Genomic DNA, 21,075 nt, shown 5'->3' with positions numbered 1-21,075 from the left:
AGAGTAGGTGCACCAGTGAGTCTAATTTTGCAGATCAGTGCAAAAATAAGATTTTTAATTTGCAGATAAAGGGTTAGAGAGGGAGCATTTATTGGGACATTCCTTATTTGTGAAGTGTGCACCCCCACTTTGCTAAAGGACTTGCCTTTTGCCCCGGCTCTGAGCTTGTTGAGATCGGGTCCTATACTTTTGATGACACGTATTTCATGCCTTACAGTTGTACTTCAGTAGAGAAGTACATTTCAAGACACACTCTACCCAGTGTAGAGTACGCTTCAAACACTCAAATGTGCTACAACGATCGTTCCAATGTCTCTCATGATTACTTTAAGCCATAAATTAGCTAAACTGAGCAGAATTTTAGGAGAAAAGCAGAAACTATTATTTCTTAAATGAGGTGGTTCTAACTAAAGTGGTAGGAGGTTGAACCTTTGTTGTAACAGAGTGCCCTCTTCGTATTTTTTCAGTCCGTTGCACTCTAAACTGCACATCTAGTTTGGGGAGTAGTGAAATGTGTTGGATTGACCATCTTGATGCAAAACCAAACCAACCTCCACTGTAGCTTTTGGCCATATGTTATTCCATTGCCTGAAGAGATGGCTTATTGAAATGTTGCATTACTAGTAAATGCATTTTACATGATGATTTATTGCAACATATTCATTTTATTTTGGCATATCAACTCAGCTTGCCTAATTATACCACATGTATTCTTCGGTAATTAGCTGTGCTTATGAGCTGCTAATACCTGAAATCTGCATTAAAAATAGGCTGAATGGTGTCTAATGAGCTTATTCCCACCGCAGTTCTAAAATGTTATTTCTCTATGTTTTAGCATAGTCTACCAGTACAATAGATTGCATTGGTAAAGCCACAACATCAGAAAAGTGATTGGTTAATACTGCATTGGTAAACATGTGGCTAAAGAGTGCATTGGTTGAATTAGTTCATATGTTTTACCCGTTTTCCATGGTATATGTGTGCATGAACCCTCAATCATTCATCCTATATGATCTTTCACAACTTTTTGTTGGATCACCACATCATTATTCTGTCAAACCCATAGGGGATTTATTTGATTTGTCTATCTCTTAGTTGACAGAGAAAGGTAACCAGTGTGTACTTGGCTACTAGCGTCCAGTATGTATGGCATACATGTCCATTTTTAAGTTTTGTAGCCCATGTGACATGGGCTAGGAGGAGGGCATGATGACATTTCGCGTCACCATAGCCCCGTCCCCACTATGGAAAAGCCAAAATTCACAGCATTGAATGGAGGGGGCAGGGCTTAATGGCACGATTATGCCCCGCCCCCTCCTTTCACTCCTGTGAATTTCGCCAAATTTCAGGATTTTTGCCTACTCTTCCGGGAGTCCTGGAGGACTCCCCGAAATTCGGGAGCCTCCCGGGAATTCCGGGAGAGTAGGCAGCTATGATGTAGGGTTTAGGTTTTTTTTTTGTACTTTTAAGGTGCACATGACAGCTTTATTTTTAGCATTGACTAAAGCCTTATTTTTTTAACATAAAGCAAGTTATAATTGCTGAAAACTGTCTTCACAAATGTAATAACCATGCACTTTGAACAGTAGAAAGCTATAAAACATAATAATAAAACACATGTTGTGTTAACGTGAACAAAAATGAGCTTGTGTAGCCTCTGCCATATGGCCTCCATCACGGGGAAGCCTGTTTACCTCATCACATACTTTATCTCAGGATGCTTTATTGTTTAAATGAAACATTTTTTTCTTTTTCTATCTTTTTTATTTTTACTTAGATATTTTGCTTTCTTTTCTATTTTTTACACTTTTTTAAAATATGTAATAATTTTTTTCTTGGTAAAAGTTCCACTGTGCATGTGTGAACTGGCAACTGACAATTGCAGAAGGACCCTGCACTGGCTGGCGAAGAAGTAAGAGTCCTCTTACCGGTGCCAGACGGTATTGCCGGGGAGCTGAGCATCGCTCAATTGCCATGACACTATCTTACAGTGGTGGTATGCCGACTCGCGGGATGTCACAGCGATCTCAGTTCCGGACTGTCCTGTCTAAATCAGTACAGTTAGGAAGTATGTTAGATAGTATCCTATCTTAGCACACACCTAGGGATTCATGCTCTAAATGTTTAGTGAACAACGCATTGACTCATAAGGTGTGCATGTAAAGGAGCCAATAGTATTTGCACCACTAGTAAAGTTTTTGTTATATATTTGTCCCTAAGAAAAATAACTTATAAAATCTCCCTAACTTTTCAATTGACGCTTCCAGAGACAGCAAAGTATTTAGCTGAAGTCATTCAATAACCTTTCAGTATAGCATGAATCACTAACTTGTGTTCTTATTAGTGCTCTTACAGTAGTGGTTTCCTTTAAGGGTCCTAACCTTTTAGGCAGATTATGATTGTCAATCAACTGGTTCAGTTTTACATTAATAATGAATTCTTTAAAGTGACTTTAATGTCCACAAATTGATTACTAATAAAACACAATGAATAGAAAATGTGAGACATGTAAAGAAAACAAAAGTAATAACAAAATATAATGATTAAATTGCATATTATTTGGTAGTGCATGAAGAGGCTTACAAATAGAGGAACATATAGATCTCCTTCATTTCATGGTGGCTCATATTGTGGGCCCTTACCAGTAGATTAACTGTCTCTGCTCTAGGATGGCTACAATTGAATAAGTACTGTTAACCTGCACAATGGCTAAATAATACTGGTAAACATGTTCTGTGCACATTAATATCTATATCTATATCTATGAATACAGCAGTCCCATTGCAAATACATTAATGGATCTCCTTTACTTTACTTTCAGTCACTGTTGATTGTTGCCAGTGACTAATTTAAGGTGCCAAAATGTATAGAGCCATAATGTATAAAGCATGATTTCAGCTTGGCGGTAGATTGAAATTTTTGGTTTGACGATCATGTGGTTGTTGATTAAAATGTCGGTAAATTGATTTTACCTATCACAAGCATTATTATGACTTGCTTTGTGTTTAATAAACATCATAGAACAACACTGCCACTTTGTGGACAAATTAATGGTGCCTAAATATCATAGTTCACTCCATTTTAGTTATGTATTATAATTAGTTCAATTGTATTAAAGAAACTAAAACATGATTGATACAATTAGCATGTCATCGCCATTTGCTAGCTATGCACATGTAATAATAGCTGTAATAATATAATAATAGCTATGCACATGTAATACTATAACACAATGCTACCTACCCATTAGTAAATAGATCAACTTTTTGTTGCTTTAGATATAAATGTGTAAGACTGGGTATAAGTTATTAATTACCATATGGCTCATTAGAGGGTTTTTACATTAATGCCTTATGCATGTCCTTTATTGATTCAATCATTCATTATGTGATGATGGACTGATCATAAGTTTGGCACTTCCCCCAATTTCTGATTGGTCAACTAAATACACAGTTTCACTTCTGCCACCATTATAACGATTTTCAAAATAGAACCTAAAGAAGGGATACACATATTTATACAATATGATGATTATCAACATATAAAACAAAAATGATTATGTACACACACAGTGCAAGCAGCGGAAAAGAACATACAGGAGGCAGGCAGATATGTAAAGTCACAATAGGTAATATTATTGTACAGTCCTTGTCATACAGTACATTACAGTGCCTCACACAGTTTCCAGCCGTACTATAATGTGCCCGTACAGTACGTTAAAGTGCCTCACACAGTTTCCAGACGTACTGTGATGTGGCAGTACAGTACGTAACAGTGCCTCACACAGTTTACTGTAATGTTGCCGTACAGTACGTTACAGTGCCTCACACAGTTTACTGTAATGTTGCCGTACAGTACGTTACAGTGCCTCACACAGTTTACTGTAATGTTGCCGTACAGTACATTACAGTGCCTCACACAGTTTCCAGCCGTACTGTAATGTGGCCGTACAGTACGTTACAGTGCCTCACACAGTTTCCAGCCGTACTGTAATGTGGCCGTACAGTACGTTACAGTGCCTCTCACAGTTTCCAGCCGTACTGTGATGTGGCAGTATAGTACGTTACAGTGCTTCTCACAGTTTACTGTAATGTGGCCGTACAGTACGTTACAGTGCCTCTCACAGTTTCCAGCCGTATTGTGATGTGGCAGTATAGTACGTTACAGTGCCTCACACAGTTTCCAGCCGTACTGTGATGTGGCAGTATAGTACGTTACAGTGCCTCTCACAGTTTACTGTAATGTGGCCGTACAGTACGTTACAGTGCCTCACACAGTTTCCAGCCGTACTGTAATGTGGCCGTACAGTACGTTACAGTGCCTCTCACAGTTTCCAGCCGTACTGTGATGTGGCAGTATAGTACGTTACAGTGCCTCACACAGTTTCCAGCCGTACTGTGATGTGGCAGTATAGTACGTTACAGTGCCTCTCACAGTTTACTGTAATGTGGCCATACAGTACGTTACAGTGCCTCTCACAGTTTCCAGCCGTACTGTGATGTGGCAGTATAGTACGTTACAGTGCCTCTCACAGTTTACTGTAATGTGGCCGTACAGTACGTTACAGTGCCTCACACAGTTTCCAGCCGTACTGTAATGTGGCCGTACAGTACGTTACAGTGCCTCTCACAGTTTCCAGCCGTACTGTGATGTGGCAGTATAGTACGTTACAGTGCCTCTCACAGTTTACTGTAATGTGGCCGTACAGTACGTTACAGTGCCTCACACAGTTTCCAGCCGTACTGTAATGTGGCCGTACAGTACGTTACAGTGCCTCACACAGTTTCCAGCCGTACTGTAATGATGCAGTACAGTAATGTTGCAGTGTCTCAGACCATTTACAGCCTATAAATCACAGTACTGTATTTTTGTCAGTGTCATTACCATATTAAGGACACAGCTATGCCTGTAATTAGTGATCAACATACTAATACAGCCTCTACAATGATGTTATAAGTATTCTGAGCTAGAATTTGTTGGAAAATCGGACCATGCCTCAACTGGATTTCAGACATTTAGATATAAAGTGCTGCCTTAAATTTGTCATGCTAACTTGCGTTACTCATTGCAAAAGTAGCACATCCAAAGAAAGTAGTATATCATCTATGGCTCCATTTAATACAAGACAAGAATCAATACCTCTAAATGCTTACCCTTTTATCTAGGGCGAGCATTCAGGAAGATCATTTTAATTGATTTAGTACACCGAACTTAATAAAGAAAACACACAAGAAGCCAATAACCCATTAATTCCTTATTTACTATCCAAACTGGTAATAGTACATATAATACATTTAAACCTTTTTGTTGGTAAATGATTAAAAAACAAGACATTCTAGTCCATGTCATGTCTGAAATTGCATCAGGGGGAGTTTCTGCGGGAAAAGTGTGAAAATAACATGTGCAAGCAGATAATAAGTAAATTATTACACTTCTCTTAGACTTTAATTTGCTCACAAATTAATTAATGGTTAATCGGTCACATAGGCAAGAGATGACCTCTGTGCAGAAAAGGCTTTGGCTGCAAGATAGAAGGTATTGTAAAGGGACATGGCCAGACATGAGGCAATTTCCGAGCTGGCAGCACGTAAGGATTAAACTATTCTGCTTAAAAATAAAGGCCTTTATTTAATCAGATTCTCAATTAAAGCTACATTCATCTTGCAGACTTATGTATGTACTTGTTCATAATTACTTTCAATGTTTGCAGCATCCTACAACTGCATGCTTCTATTTAGAATCCTAGTCCATTACATGAACATTGTGGGAAATGTGGAGAAGGTGGATATTCACAGCTCTGTAGTGTTGTAGGAAAATATATGCATTCAGGAATGACATAAAGATGTACCAACAGGAGAAATTATACAACCTAATAATAATAATAATTATGACCGTAATAATATTACTAAACTCCCCAAATATCAGTACTATAAATGTTACTTTTCAATATTTGTTGGATATCCACAAGGCAAGTGCATAATATTCATATATCTGATATCTCAATAAAGCAACATTTCCACATAGCTTCAATTCCAGTGTAATATAATTTTAGTGTAATGGTGAGTTAATTATTGGATAGTGCAGAGAGCAACAGACTATCATCAGATCAGTGCAACCACATTCTAGATAATGCTTCCATAGTATACCAGTGCCACCAGATACCAGTTTGTGCCTCCACAGTATATCAATGCTAGTAACTCAACATACCAGCCTGTGCCAATATTGATTAACATCACCAGTGCTTCCACATACCAGCCTGTGCCCATAGATAATACCATTACCATGATACAACAGAATGACAGCAACTGTTTCTGCAAAATTACCAGGCAGTGCCCCCACAGTATACCAAACAGTGCTTCTATAGATTACCAGCAACAGTCCTCGCCCTATGGGGAGACAACAGCCACTACCATCACTAGCTAGTTAGTAAGTACAAGTGGATAATGTCAGTGTGCTGAAAGAATAGGTGAGTATACTCAAAACCCCATTCCTGCTGACTAGCTTTTCTTAATTGACAGGAGAGGTCATGCTTGCCTGGAGATTACATGAAAGAGGGCTATGCTAATGACAGAGATATTGTCTTTTATGTGATCGGCAGGCTCACCATGGTAACCAGGCAACTGGTATTTGTCCATCTTTGCCTTAACAGCTGACTAGATTACAGTACAGACCCCAATTCTGGTAACTAGTGTAGAAAGCAGATGGCGCACTAGTAATGTTGTAGTGCTGTGGACCAAAATCATGTGCAATTACTGGACTAGCTACGTGTCCCCCTTTCATTCATCAGTTGGGGAATACTTACATTTTTATATTTCTTACAGATCAACTATTTATACATTGTTTTGTGATCTGTAAAAGTTCTACAATATTTATTTGAGTAGATAAAACATCTATATAAACAAAACAGTCCATCCTCATATATCTTGTACTCTTCCTGTATCCATCCCATCTTCCTGCCACAGGCTCAGCCTTTTAATAAATCAATTACATAAATTGCTTAAAAGCTGGCCAATTCTTCTAATACAATAGCTGTGAAGGTTTTAAACAGTGCCAATTCTAATCTTTGAGATGGGTGTTTTTTCTTCTGATGTTGAGGTTTGTAACAGAAGTAATATTAATATATCTGTTTTCCTTAAATAAATATAATTTTGTTACAATAAAAAGTCGTTTGATTGCAATTAAGGGCAACTGCAATAAGCAACTCTATTAGATGTTACAAATACTATCTTCATCTGACTGCATTGTCTTCTTTATGTACCACTGATAACATAATAACCCTGGAAGGAGGTTCTGTAATAAGCCTGGACCAGTTATTGGACTCAGATATTGTTGAATTGACAAATATTTTATGATTGCTATATATATATATATATATATATATATATATATATATATATATATATTTATTCTGTTAGCCATTTAACACACATTCATTGTTTCCCTGAATTTTTACTGTGCACCTTTCAGAAAACCTCCTATATGCTCATAAAACATGTAGTGGTAGCATATAAGTTGCTTTGAAATAAGTTACTGTATTATATGACATGACTTATTATTTTCGCCTGGAGGAAGAATCCCTCCCATCAACTTACGTACATTGCCAATGTTTGTATTATGGCTATAGGCAAATAGATGGGTGTCCTCCTCTCAGGGAAGCTTTGCCAGCTGTCATCTAGTCATATATGCGGTGTTGCTTCCGTTTTATGATATTGAATCAGGATAGTTTATTAAGCTCACCTTGTTATTGGTAATAATAATAATAATAATAATAGTAATACTAATAACAATAATATATAGTAAATATAAACTTCACCATTATTACTAGCCATAAAAAGGCATGTAAGTTAAGTAATATTTAAATAATCATAATGCCACCACCATAATTATCATCATTATCATCGTCATCATCATCATCACTATTATTGTCTTACAAAAAAGATGTTTTGGTGGAACTGCACCTTTAACCTGTGTAAGTGGTATTGTTTTGTCAAGTTGATATCCATCTCTCTCTTTGCAATTATGTCACGCAAAGCAAGAGGACTCAGGATAAATTTTCACTGCCTCCAGCATAGCATAGAAACATGTCCTGCTTTGCTTTCATCAGTGAAAAAACATGAACTTAATCAAAAGAAAAAGACAGCTGCTTAGATTTTTTCTTTTTTTGTGCAAGAGAATTTAAGAATTCAAAACTGAACTTGTTTAATTTTACACTTGACTGTCAAGTATATTGCATTTGTATCTGATATAGTATGCATTTCAGTGACATGTACTTAGCTACAGTACTTGGGAAGCACAATACCAGCATGCCTTAAGTGGAATCCATGGCTGGGCAGTGTGTAGAGTTCCCAACTGGCTAGAATTTTACTGCCCTGGTAAGAATGTGCCAGTGTTATTGGTAGGACAGACACATGCAGAGAGAAGAAGGCTGGTATTTTTCCAGAGGAGGTGACAAGATTAGCATTGTGACAGCTGAGAGTTGATCTTTCATCATGTAAAAACATTATTATTTATTTTATGCTGCAAGCACATTTTTCCTGCGTGTTGTATAAAGGGTGGTAATAAATATCTTTTCCAGGTCTGTTTCACTGTTACCAAAGAAGCAAACAATTTTGGATGAATTTAAAGAGCCAGATATTTAGGCATGACAGCTACATATTGGATATATTGGGCCTGATTCATTAAGGCAGGCAAAACAAATGTACTGTGTGTTTTTTAAAATCGTACGAAAATCAGGCATATGCACGTCCATGTTCAATGAGCGGATCTAAAGATAGCATCTAAAACGCTGCAGACTACATCCAATGCATACGTGAAATATAAAGTCCCAAAAGAACGCAAAGAAAACAAAATCAATTATTGCCACCTGTTCATAATATAGTCATTAATGACAAAACATGTAAAAGAAACCCCTGCTGTACATAAAATGCATTTTAACAGTTGCTCCTGATTGTAAACACATGTTCTAGCATGCATATGTGATGTCATCAATAGTAATCAGCACTTACACCAGACCTGTAGCTTGTGCAAGTGAGACGACAGAGAAACACGTACCATTGAGATGCCCTAAGCTTGAATTGGACGTTGCAGCGTGCGATCGAGCTATACATTGGCTGCGTTCATATGTCCAGTCCCCTCCCTGTTCCACCTATGAAATCGTAGGCTGTAGCAAGGGTCCTTTACACTCAAAGATTAATTTTGTATGGTTCATATCTGGGCATGCGCAAAGCGATTTTACCCAAGACACAGCACTTATCGGCATTTAGGTGCCTTAACGAATCAAGTCCATTATCGCTATTATAAATTTAAAAGTATTTTAAACAGGGTCTAATTATCCAATAGGCTCACTAGACTACAGCCTAGGGTGCAAGGTTTTTGGGAGGGGGGGGACAAAATTGTGACAGGGACAGGTATCAACTGAAATTCATTTTAAAATATAAGAGAATAGTGAAAAGAAAACATTAAAGAAAAATGTAGTAAGGTTTCAATCTTGATGTATTCCCATGGTAAAGGCTGCAGACAATGTTCGAGAGACAATGATGGCGACAGGCACAGGCGTGACAGCCCGCAACCCCTCCACATCTTCACCATCAGTACTGCTCATTCATGCCTCCGTTCTGATATGCAGTTCTGATTTTAATGAAAACAAAATTAGTGTGAAGTATTGCCATGAACGTTTTAAAAAGCCAAGTGGAGCATAAACCTTGGTGTGGTGGGGGGGAGAAGGAAGACAGATTTTAAACAAAGGACAAGTTTGTTTTAACTTACCGCCTTTTAGCCTGGCATGAAAGGTGAGGGGGATCTACGAGTCAATTAGCCTACGGTCACCTGAACCCTTAAACGGGTGCTGATTATAAAGACTCCTCCGGTCATCAAAGTACTGACCACTGGATATAGGATTAAACCCCTCTGCTACCAAATGCTAGTGGAGTCTATGTCTGGATTATAAAATCCCCACCAATTAATTTAGTAATAAAACTGTGTATGAATATATTTTGCTAATGGTTTGATGCTTCGATAAGTAATGATCTCACTATAACCATATATTTACCTGTGTCAAACATGATACTGGGGCCTATCTAGTCTTAGGTCCCACTAGTGGTTCAACTCAATAATAATTGTAAATCTATTCCACAGCAGTAACTTTAACTTTGTTTCAAATTATTGCAATATTATTGTATAATTTGTGAATGTTATGAAGGGTAGTTTCCTAATTGTTCTCTTTCTGTACACATTCATTTAACATAATGTTTTTATCATCATTTTCTGTTATATGTTTTAGAGGCAAAACGCTTGTTGCAACATGTTTGTCGATGTTTGAAAATGATGTACCTCTTCTCAATTACAGTAAACAGAGAGAACTTGTACAATTAATACAATATTATTTCTATAATTAAGATGCCTCCTGTAAGACTGGCAACGTGTAAATAATATTTATATATTACAAGGTTGAACACGCCTGTGATTATTTAAAGATACATTTCCATTCCTAAATGCTTTACTATTCTTCTAACTATTTAGACGGAACTTTGGGCGTAGCATTACCAATAATGCAAACTTTACAAAAACATTTAGAAGCCACATCAGTACATGAACTTACATTGTTGATGATACTGTAGCATTCTATCACCATATGTTTTAGTGTTAGTTTATGTCAGTTTCTATAAGTGACAGTTTATGTTCACTATGGCATTCATATATTTATTGGAAAAAAATTAAAATATGGAGTAGAGGGAAGTTTGATCTTCTTTATGCAGATGCATCTATTTGTCTACCCGGTACATACACAACAATGTATTGCCCAGAAATTCATTGCAACTTTAAATTTTCTGTCTAAAATACTGCTTGATTTATCAAAATGTAATCATCATCATCATCACCATTTATTTATATAGCGCCTCTGATTCCGCAGCGCTGTACAGAGAACTCACTCCCATCAGTCCCTGCCCCATTGGAGCTTACAGTCTAAATTCCCTAACATACACAGATAGAGAGAGAGAGAGAGAGAGACGGGTCAATTTTGATAGCAGCCAATTAACCTACTTTTTTTTTTGGAGTGTGGGAGGAAACCAGAGCACCCGGAGCTGTCCATAAACCGTGAGAGTAACATTTATTTTATTCACTTCACTTAACTTATTGCATTGATTACATTGGTTTATGCGGTCATATAAAGATGCTTCTTTGAATCAACAAATAGTTGCGTGATGTCACAACAGGAGAAAAATAAGGCAATTATGTCGCACCTGTACATTTTCCACTGCAGTAAATGACCTGTTTTTATGAAACCTTCCATAATAAAAGGAGTAGAATGCCTTCTACTGGAGACTATTAATTATTGATATGAGACGTTACAAAGGAATACTATTTTGACCAGTAAAAAAAGGTACTTAGGAAGATTTAGACTAATTTTCAAATCATTTTACTTAAGCTTTCTGCTTCATCTAGATGCAAATAAGCCATGAATAATATATGATTGACATAAATATGCACATGTAATCCAATCTATTTAAAAATAGAAATTAAACTATTTGGGCCATGTTTTGCTGATCTTTGTGAAGCAATGAATGTGTTAAATTTCGACATACATCTGTATATGGGTTGACCAGTAAGAACATCACAATTGAGTTAATGTAGATGTGTTGTGTCCTGTAAGCTTTGTTCTTTGTAATCGATCCAGTAATATTGAATTCTAGGAAAGTAGCCAATCACATCTAATAAATTCCAATGACACTTGGGATCACTGAAACCTGGGGGGCATTAGTTAGAGCTAATAATAAAAAATAATTAAAGTATATAGGTTGGCCATAGTGCCCTACTGTATACAGAAAATGGTTATCTATCATTTGTAAAAGCTTACTTAAATATTAGCAGCTGTCATTCATATTGCTAATCGAGCAAGCAATATATCAAATTTGCTTGGAATAAATACAGCCCATTAACAAATGCTACAGCTGAATATATATTTTCTTTTGGAATGCAAAGTGTTAAGCCATTTATCCACTGTAATAGATTAAAAATGATAATGTATCTAACAGAAACAGTCCATGAATGTAAATTAGTTGCCCTCCTCTGTGTAGTGGATTTTCTTGTGTTTAAGAAGGATGTATGATTAAAAATAAAAATGTATGTATGTATGGTACAATATATCAGCCCACTTTCAACCACTGTATAGGTATGTATGAATACACACGCACGCACGCACCCACACACACACACACACACACACACAGGTATACCACCACTTCTCCTACTGCTTTCATTGTAAACTTAAGTTAATTCCATTCACTTACATTATCCGTACTGCAACTTCCAAATTTCTACTTCGACTGCTATATATATCTAATATATAAATGCTTAGTGGCGTCTGTGTGTGGAAAAAAAAACCAAGTTGCAGCGCCACCTGCTGGGCAGAGTTATACACTGACCTACTAAATTCTTAGTGTGTGTGGGGAAAAAAATTCAAAAAGGGCTGAAATTTGGTAGGGCTCAAACTCATTTTCGTGAGGTAATTTTACCTCATGAACACACATGTGTAGAGGCGTGCGTTAGTGTGTGTGTGTGTGTGTGTGTGTGTGTGTGTGTGTGTGTGTGTGGAAAAAACTATTTTCTCAGAAAGGGCTCATCCAATTGACCTGAAATTTGGTATACTGACATTATTTGACAAAAAAATTAGAATAGTGAAGTCAGTTAACTTCCATCATCCCCCCTTCCCCCCGTGGGAGGGGTAGTAAAGGCTAAATTTACGAGTTGAGGGGTCAAACTCATTTTCGTGAGGTAATTTTACCTCATGCACACACAAAAAAAGGACGCTTGCGTCGGGAAGTAACTCTTTTCCACTGAGGAGGCCTGGGCTAGGCCCAAATGCATGACAAGAATCTTTTTAAGACCTTAAGTATCTTGATTTGACTAAAATGCATGAGTATCATGCACGGGTTAACTTGTCTAATATATATATGCCTAGTGGCGTGTGTGAAAAAAAACAAAACTAAGCTGCAGCGCCACCTGCTGGGCAGAGTTATACACTGACCTATATATTTGTTGAAGGAGAAGTGACAGTTGGGAGTGGTTGGTGGTTGCCGGGGGTGACAGTGGGGAGTGGTTGGTGGTTGAGGCCTGGGCTATGACCCAAATGCATGACAAGAACCTTTTTAACACCTTAAGTAGCTTGATTTGACTAGAATGCATGAGTATCATGCACGAGTTAACTTGTATGTATATATATATATATATATATATATATATATATATATATATATATAAATATGTTAGGGAGTTTAGAATGTAAGCTCCAAATTTCTAATCATTATCTACTTATTTTCAAATTGATTTTATGCACAACTCCAGAACGACAGATGGAACTGAGTCCTGTCTTATAAGCATTTTACAGCTAATCTTGAATACACTGTAAATTAGAGTTGTAATCTTAAATCAACTTTTGTATGGCAAGATATCAAGAGCTACTACAACTGAGCGGCTTACTTTAATTTTTACATTTTTTTTCCTTTTATCATCAGAGTCCTAGTTTTTCAGAAATTCACGTTCACATGACATGTTGTGGGGGGTGCTGCTAAGCAGAGTGCAGTATCAATAAATGTAACATTCATTTGAAATGGGTGGATGTTAGGTCCTAGACATATTGAGGAAAAGTATACAACATCATTCAGTCGGCATACTTTACATTGCAGACTTTGTGCTTTATCAGCAAATACAACTGTTTAGATGTTGGCTATATATTCATAGGTCTGTCTGTCTGTCTGTCTATCTATCTATCTATCTATCTATCTCTTTACCGTCATTATTTTATGGAAAAAAAAATGCAAAAGAAGAAGGCTAGTTATATTGAATACTCCTTTTCCCCAGAGGCAGCACTTCCTTGCAAGAATACGAATCAGTTTGAATTAGTAAGGTTTATTACCACTGACTAAGACTTTTTTATCTCCTGTCTGTCTCCGAAATGAGGGTCAACAGCAGATCACAGCATGCTGCGGTTGTCTTTTTTTTTTCCTTCCACTCCCCAACGGCTAATAAAAACATAAAAGGAATAAAATGTTACCGCGTTAGACTGTCTGATCCCAGAGTGTGTTCACTAGCATTCTGGATGAATAGATGTATCTTTGGAATTTTTATTTAAGAATAAAATTATTGCAAAACAGCTTACTGTCATAATGTATGGCACCTGAGATATATTATTATGGCAGGTCCAGGGAAGAATTCATGGTACAAGGCATTTATTAATCAATATAGTGCATTACAGTTCATATACAACTATATTTTTCAGAACTCTTTGACCTCCCTTGGATGAACCTAGATCATGGCTTTCTTAAGATTACAATTGTTCTTAAATTTGAGTATTAAGTCAAGAAAAAAGGCAATTATATATCATGTGTGGCTGAAAATGCAGTTGTTTCAATACTTGCCTCAAATTGGGCAGTGTTACACATTGCAAAAATATTTGTGTGAGAAGTTCCCATCTATGAACATGACATTAGTTTTGTCCTATAAGAAACATGCAACACGACAGCAGCCTGCTTGGTGACCTAGGCTTTATTCATAACTAGGCAGTGCATCAATTCTAGTGATCCAGGGCCTCATTCATTAAGGATCTTAACTTAAGAAACTTCTTATTTAAGTCTCCTGGACAAAACCATGTTACAATGCAAGGGGTGCAAATTAGTATTCTGTTTTGCATATAAGTTAAATACTGACTGTTTTTTCTTGTAGCACACAAATATCAACTTTAAATTTCAGTGTACAAATAAGCTATCAAGTAGCTATCAAATAAGCTATCGCCCGCATCCGTCCCTTTCTCTCTCAGGATGCTGCCGAGACTATCATCCATGCACTCATCATCTCCCGCCTGGATTACTGCAACCTCCTCCTCACTGGCCTCCCCCACTCACATCTCTCCCCCCTCCGCTCTGTACTCAATGCGGCCGCAAGACTCATCTTCCTCTCACGCCGCTCCTCCTCTGCCTCCCCTCTCTGCCTCGCCTTGCACTGGCTTCCCTTCCCCTACAGAATCCTTTTCAAACTCCTCACCACCACTTATAAGGCTCTCTACAGCCTCCTACATCTCTAACCTCCTCTCCATTCACACTCCTGCCCGCTCCCTGCGCTCAGCCAATGATCGACGCCTCTCCTCCACTCTTATCACCTCTTCCCACTCCAGAATCCAAGATTTTTCCCGTGCTGCCCCCCTTCACTGGAATGACCTCCCTCGTTCTATCCGCCTCTCTCCTACTCTGTGCTCCTTCAAACGTGCACTGAAAACCCACCTCTTCCTTAAAGCCTACCAACCATCCGCATAACCCCTTCATCTCCTCCACTCGCTCTCTCCCTTGCCTCATCTGGCTCCCCTTGTGCCTATTCTGTTTTACCTCCCTTAGGATGTAAGCTCACTTGAGCAGGGCCCTCTTTCCTCCTGTCTCCTCACCTGTTCTTCTGCTCCGTGTTTATTGCTTTAACCTGCCTGGAGCTCCTGAAGTACTGGTATCTCTGTTTATTGTTTTGTACTGTTTCACCCTGTATAGTGTACTGTTTGTATGGTGTACGGCGCTGCGGAAATCTTGTGGCGCATAACAAATAAAGGATAATAATAATAATAATCAAGTATTTGTGTGCTACATGAAAAAACAGTGAGTATTTAACTTATGTGCAAAACAGAATACTAATTTGCACCCCTTGCATTGTAACATGGTTTTGTCCAGGAGACTGAAATAAGATACCTCTTCATTTAAGATCCTTAATGAATCAGGCCCCTAGTGATTGTAAAAAGCCACACATAACCTAGTATTGTTGGCTATAACTAAATATTAATTCATCATAAAATATATGTTTATTGTAAATGGAAAATAGCATTGTATTTATGATTTATGACTGTATTTACCGTGGCATTCATTTTTAACTCATAACTTCCCAGGATAATGATTCAGTCTGTTTATCTTTTCTACAGCTTCCCCTCCCAGACTAAAAGAAATAAAAAGTAAGAAAATAGCAGAGGGTGAGAAGTTGGCACTCAAGTGTGAAGTGGTATCGGAGCAGCCTGGTCTGTCATTCAAGTGGTTCAAAGAAGACAAAGAAATTAGAGGGAAAAAAAAAACAGACAGCACGCCCGTCGGCGTCCAGATACGGAAGAAATCGTACGTTTTATTTTGTTTTTTGTACATTAGTATACATAATTAGAATTTATGTTTTGCCTGCTCACAGTACCATCACGAAATAAATGTGATAACAAAGTGTTATGAATTATTAAAGTGCTAACTAATGCAAGTAGGGTAAAATTATATTTTTAGAGAAGCAATGTGCTAAATAAGCACTTTGTGGTTTTAAAACGTAGATAAAGAAATCTGGTTACTTACTTTATCATGGTCAGGGAGGAAGCACTGTGCAAACTTTGTGTGCCTCCAATGTGCATACAGTTGCCCGATCTCTGTTATTGGTTGTGAGCTGTACAGCTTTCATGTGAAAGAGGAAAGTCCAAGCACTGCATAACTGTATCCATTGGACCATCATCTAGTTAAATCACATTTACCATAGTACTGCTTGTTTGACCTACAGCATAGTTGTCAACTTTCTATTGTTGCCCTCTGGGAGATCACGAAGGGGGTGTGTGGTGGGAAGACCGAAGGGGGAGGACGCGGTGAATTGTGTCATTTTGACTCCGCCCTGTGACAAAATCGACATGTCAAAATGGCGCAATTCACTGGGAATCGCGTAATTTAGGCTCCCTACGGGCAGGTTGCGCGAGAATTGCCTGCTCTCCTGGGAGTCTGGGAGACCTACCTGGAATTCAGGAGTCTCCCAGACATTCCGGGAGAGTGGGCAACAGCTTAGTCCTTACCTAAATCAGTTTTCAAATGCACACCTGCACAATACTTGCAGTATGTGCACATGGATACTCAACTAGGTTCCCACTGAAATTCAGGCATAAGAGTATGTGTGACAGTTTCCCAATTATTACAGAAGTATGCTCCATCTGCATATAACATGTATATCATCAGGTACACTAAAAGTTGCAGAAAAACAGATTAAACTTAAAAGCACAGAATAGAACCATTCGATGTGCACACACCTCTTATAGATGATTGCTGTCATTTAAACTAGCCTTTGTTTTAATAATGTCCTATACCCTATGTGCAGCAGAATGAGGGGAGTCACTAGAGACATGACCCCTCCATGTATATGTGTATTTGTATAGTTTTCTGTTTGAATTGCAATACATTAAAAAAAATATACAGCAAGCAGACATTGTTAATAATTTATTTAAATACATTGAAAATCCAAGTTAGGATGTCCCTGCTTGGTAGTGCTTATAGTCTGAAGAAAATGTCAGACATGCTAGATTCCTATCTCACACATTTTAGACTACAGTAGATATATTATTATAAAATTATTCATGGGAACATTACTTAATGCCACATTGTTGAATCCACAGAAAGTATTCAGAGCTCCAGATTAAATCAACGTCAAATGCTGATGCTGGAGAATATAAATGCACCGTGTCGAACCAGCTGGGGAATGACAGCATGAGAGTCAATGTCACCATAACACCATGTAAGAAAGTCATTTAATATTTTTTTTCTGTTGCGCTTCCTTTAGTATACACCTAGTGCATGTCTGTATATTACAGGAAAATCTGCTGGCCTTAATACTTAAAAATAGTCAATTGAATTTCATTGTTACTACTGTACTTCTGGGAATAATTTACAGAATAATATAATAAAGGTAAGAAAAGGCACCAAGAACTATGAGACGATATAAATGTACAAACATTGGCTAAACCGTACACATATCACGTATCACAGAGATGACAATGTTTAATATGTATTTAGATGGCTAGCAGTGTGTTTTTATGTAGAGCACAAAACTCCAAAGAAACACGTGTGTTTTGTATCAATCTATAATAGGGGTTATAATGTTATTCCCAATAGTAAATAATATTAAGTAGTAATGTATAACTGAGGCATATCAAAGTGCTGTTTTGCATATATTGGACATTTTCCATGAAAGTTTTTGTGAATAATATTAGTATAATCAGCACGCTCTGATTATATCTGACCCCAATAGTTAGCCAATGTGCTGCAATTTCTCTGTACACCTTAAGAAACTGGTTAGTCTCATGATCAGAGCCTCTCATTTGCTGCTTAGTGTGAAGCTCCTATATACAGTAAATGTTTTTAATGAACCCACTCATCCGCAATCATGCAGGTATATATTGTATATCTATAACCATATGATAATGCTACTAATGTCTTCAGTTATATTAATATTATTTGCAGTCTGTTATTGCTCATTTGTTGAATATACAAATGGAACAACACCTCAAATGTATTGACCTAGACTTAAAAGGGAACTTTCATCTCCCTTTAGTCTACAGTCAATAAAGGAACTAAGGTCCTGATTCATTAAGGATCATAACTTAAAAAACTTCTTATTTCAGTCTCCTGGACAAAACCATGTTAAAATGCAAGGGGTGCAAATTAGTATTCTGTTTTGCACATAAGTTAAATACTGACTGTTTTTTCATGTAGCACACAAATATCAACTTTAAAACATGGTTTTGTCCAGGAGACTGAAATAAGAAGTTTCTCAAGTTAAGATCCTTAACGAATCCGGCCCTAAGTTTGTAATAAACTTGTGTATTGAAATACTTATCCATCCTGCCACAGCCAGGCTGCTCCCAGCAATGCGTCCTTCTACATACTCTAGACTAACCCTGGAGGATTGTTGACCGGTGCACAGATATTCTGTGTGTTCCATACAGTGTCAGTAGAAGCACATGGAGTACCATTGCGCATATTACTCATGCATACAAACTCATGCACATCATGGTGTATGTAGTAGTGATATAGATGCCTGGAAACAACCAGTCTGTAGCAGGACATATAAGTATACTACAAAGCTTCATCTCCTTTGCTACCTCATTACTAGGACAGACCCCACTGATATGAGGCTAACGGGGAGTTCACCTTTAATACAAACACTTTGTATGCAGCAGTGTGTTTGTGTGACACATAAATAAATGTGGATGGCCTCAACATATTGACTTGTTTTTTTAAAACATATGTATTGTGTAGATCTGTAAGTATATATGTAGTGAAATATTTACTGTATTTAACTAATCAGAAGATATATGTGTCACACAACAAGTCTAAACATTCCAGCATAATTGAATTAAGCATGCAATGTTTTAGACCACCAGCGTTCTTATTATTATGGTATATCATTTAGAGACATGTAGGCTACAGCAACACTACTGGGTCAGAGTTTGTAGATGTTCTAAAATGAAACCAAAAGTTTAGCCTTCCAAAAGATCTGTTCCATGCAAAGACAATAGGTAATGAGTTGAAATTATATGAAACTTTAACATACATATAAAAGAAAATGAATGATCAAAGTCCTATACTTTGGAATGTCTATAGAAACTAATTTATAGCAAATAAAATGCATGCATATATAGTATGTTCAGCATAGCTGCACCCATTCATAACATTCCTGTAAGGTCAAAAAAACAGCATTTTGTTTTACATCATGATATGCCGACAATTAATCATGCATTCAACAAACTCGTTTTTAAAGACAAGGGCTCATCCTCATAGAAATTTTTTAAGAACTTCCATAATGTGCCCTTCTGCATTGTGATCTTATCAAAACATTTTATAGGTTCTCAAAATAGACATATGCAGTATTGCAATTTATGTGTACATTATCTTTTTTTTATTGAAGCATAGTTATCCATATTCAAATATATTATGATACAATGTTAAATTATTCTTAAACTGAAATACTTGGCATGCAGTATTGGTTCCCAACTTTTCAAAGCAGCACAAACGCATGCTCATACATTTTCCATAAGAATAATTATTTTGTGACACACCAATGTTAATTATATGTATAGTTTAGTAAATAAACCAATAACAATGAATAATTAAATTAGACACATTTTATTAAATCTTTGCAGTTTCAGTAAAAATATATTTCACATATCATTCCCATTGAATGATTTCACCTTCTTTTGTGAAATCTCCACAACTTGTACTTTCCCTTTTAGAACAGTGCATATAGGAATATCACAAGATACTGAAATAACTTAGTGCTGACAACATACCTGCATTGTAGAAATGCAAAGAATGCCATACTGCTAAGCTACCTTTACTGTCAATGTAAACCAGAGTCAAACACAACTAAATAAATAAATCTTACATAGCATCTCAGCTATGTTACTTTCAGAGTTTCAGAAATGTTCTCTGATGGGCAAATATTGGCTACAAGGGGCCGGATAACTCGGGGCTGTCAGATGACCACACAGAGGTAATCCACATTCACCTGCAAACTGGATGCAGATCATTCTCAGGCATTAAGCTTCTTTTGGGCCAAACACGAAGAGACATACATCTGACAATATCACCTCTGTTGCCACTTATTAGGCCAGCATTTACATAGCTATCGTTGTTACAATATATGGTAATAACAAACACTTATTCTTAACTCCACTAAAAAGCTCAGCAATAGTTTCCCAAATGATATTTAAAATCTGTACTGTTCAATAATTAGTAAAATGTGTTGTCTTTCGCATCTTTCATGACACTTATTTTAGTTTTAGCCATTGTAGTTTTTAATACAGATTTTGTTGTTTTGAGTTTTTTTACACTTGTATGGAAATTTTAGTCTTTTTACTTTTTCTTTATTTTTTAGCATCAATCATTTTTTATTGAAGAAACATTTTTAAACAATAAGGGTACAGAAAGCAAACAGGGGAATGCTGGAAAGATTAACAATAGGGGAGATAGGACAGTTATAAAAGTATGTATTTGCAAATATAGTGTAACATTATAGCTATTACAAGTAATGCATAACTGTAGCAGTTAACAATTGTGTAGTCTCTTCATTTTGTGGCAGGGGATTTAAGCTGAAGAGTAGGTTGTCTGCATCAGTCTATTAATGTGAAACCTTCTCAGTCCTTAGCAAATTCATGCAAAGAAGGTCACTTAATAACGGGTGACAATGTAGAAGTTGAATATGGTACTCCCAGTGTTATCGTGAGGAGATTGAAACAAAGTTTAGATATTATCTTAGCCA

At 37.0% G+C, this 21,075-nt stretch overlaps 1 protein-coding gene across 1 annotated transcript in view; it reads left to right on the top strand.

Moving 5' to 3' along the window:
- NRG1 (neuregulin 1) overlaps positions 1-21,075 on the top strand; it is a 118,317-nt gene that overhangs the window by 21,185 nt on the left and 76,057 nt on the right. Inside the window, exons 2-3 of the mRNA XM_075204595.1 lie at positions 15,950-16,136; positions 17,432-17,550. Coding sequence (XP_075060696.1) covers positions 15,950-16,136; positions 17,432-17,550 — 306 coding nt within the window. The remainder of the gene's footprint in view (positions 1-15,949; positions 16,137-17,431; positions 17,551-21,075) is intronic.

Source organism: Mixophyes fleayi, chromosome 1 (genome assembly GCF_038048845.1).
Source record: "Mixophyes fleayi isolate aMixFle1 chromosome 1, aMixFle1.hap1, whole genome shotgun sequence".
In the NCBI taxonomy this organism is placed as follows: Eukaryota; Metazoa; Chordata; class Amphibia; order Anura; family Limnodynastidae; genus Mixophyes; species Mixophyes fleayi.
Note: the sequence above shows the minus strand (reverse complement) of the source record. Positions and strands in the feature narration are given on the sequence as shown.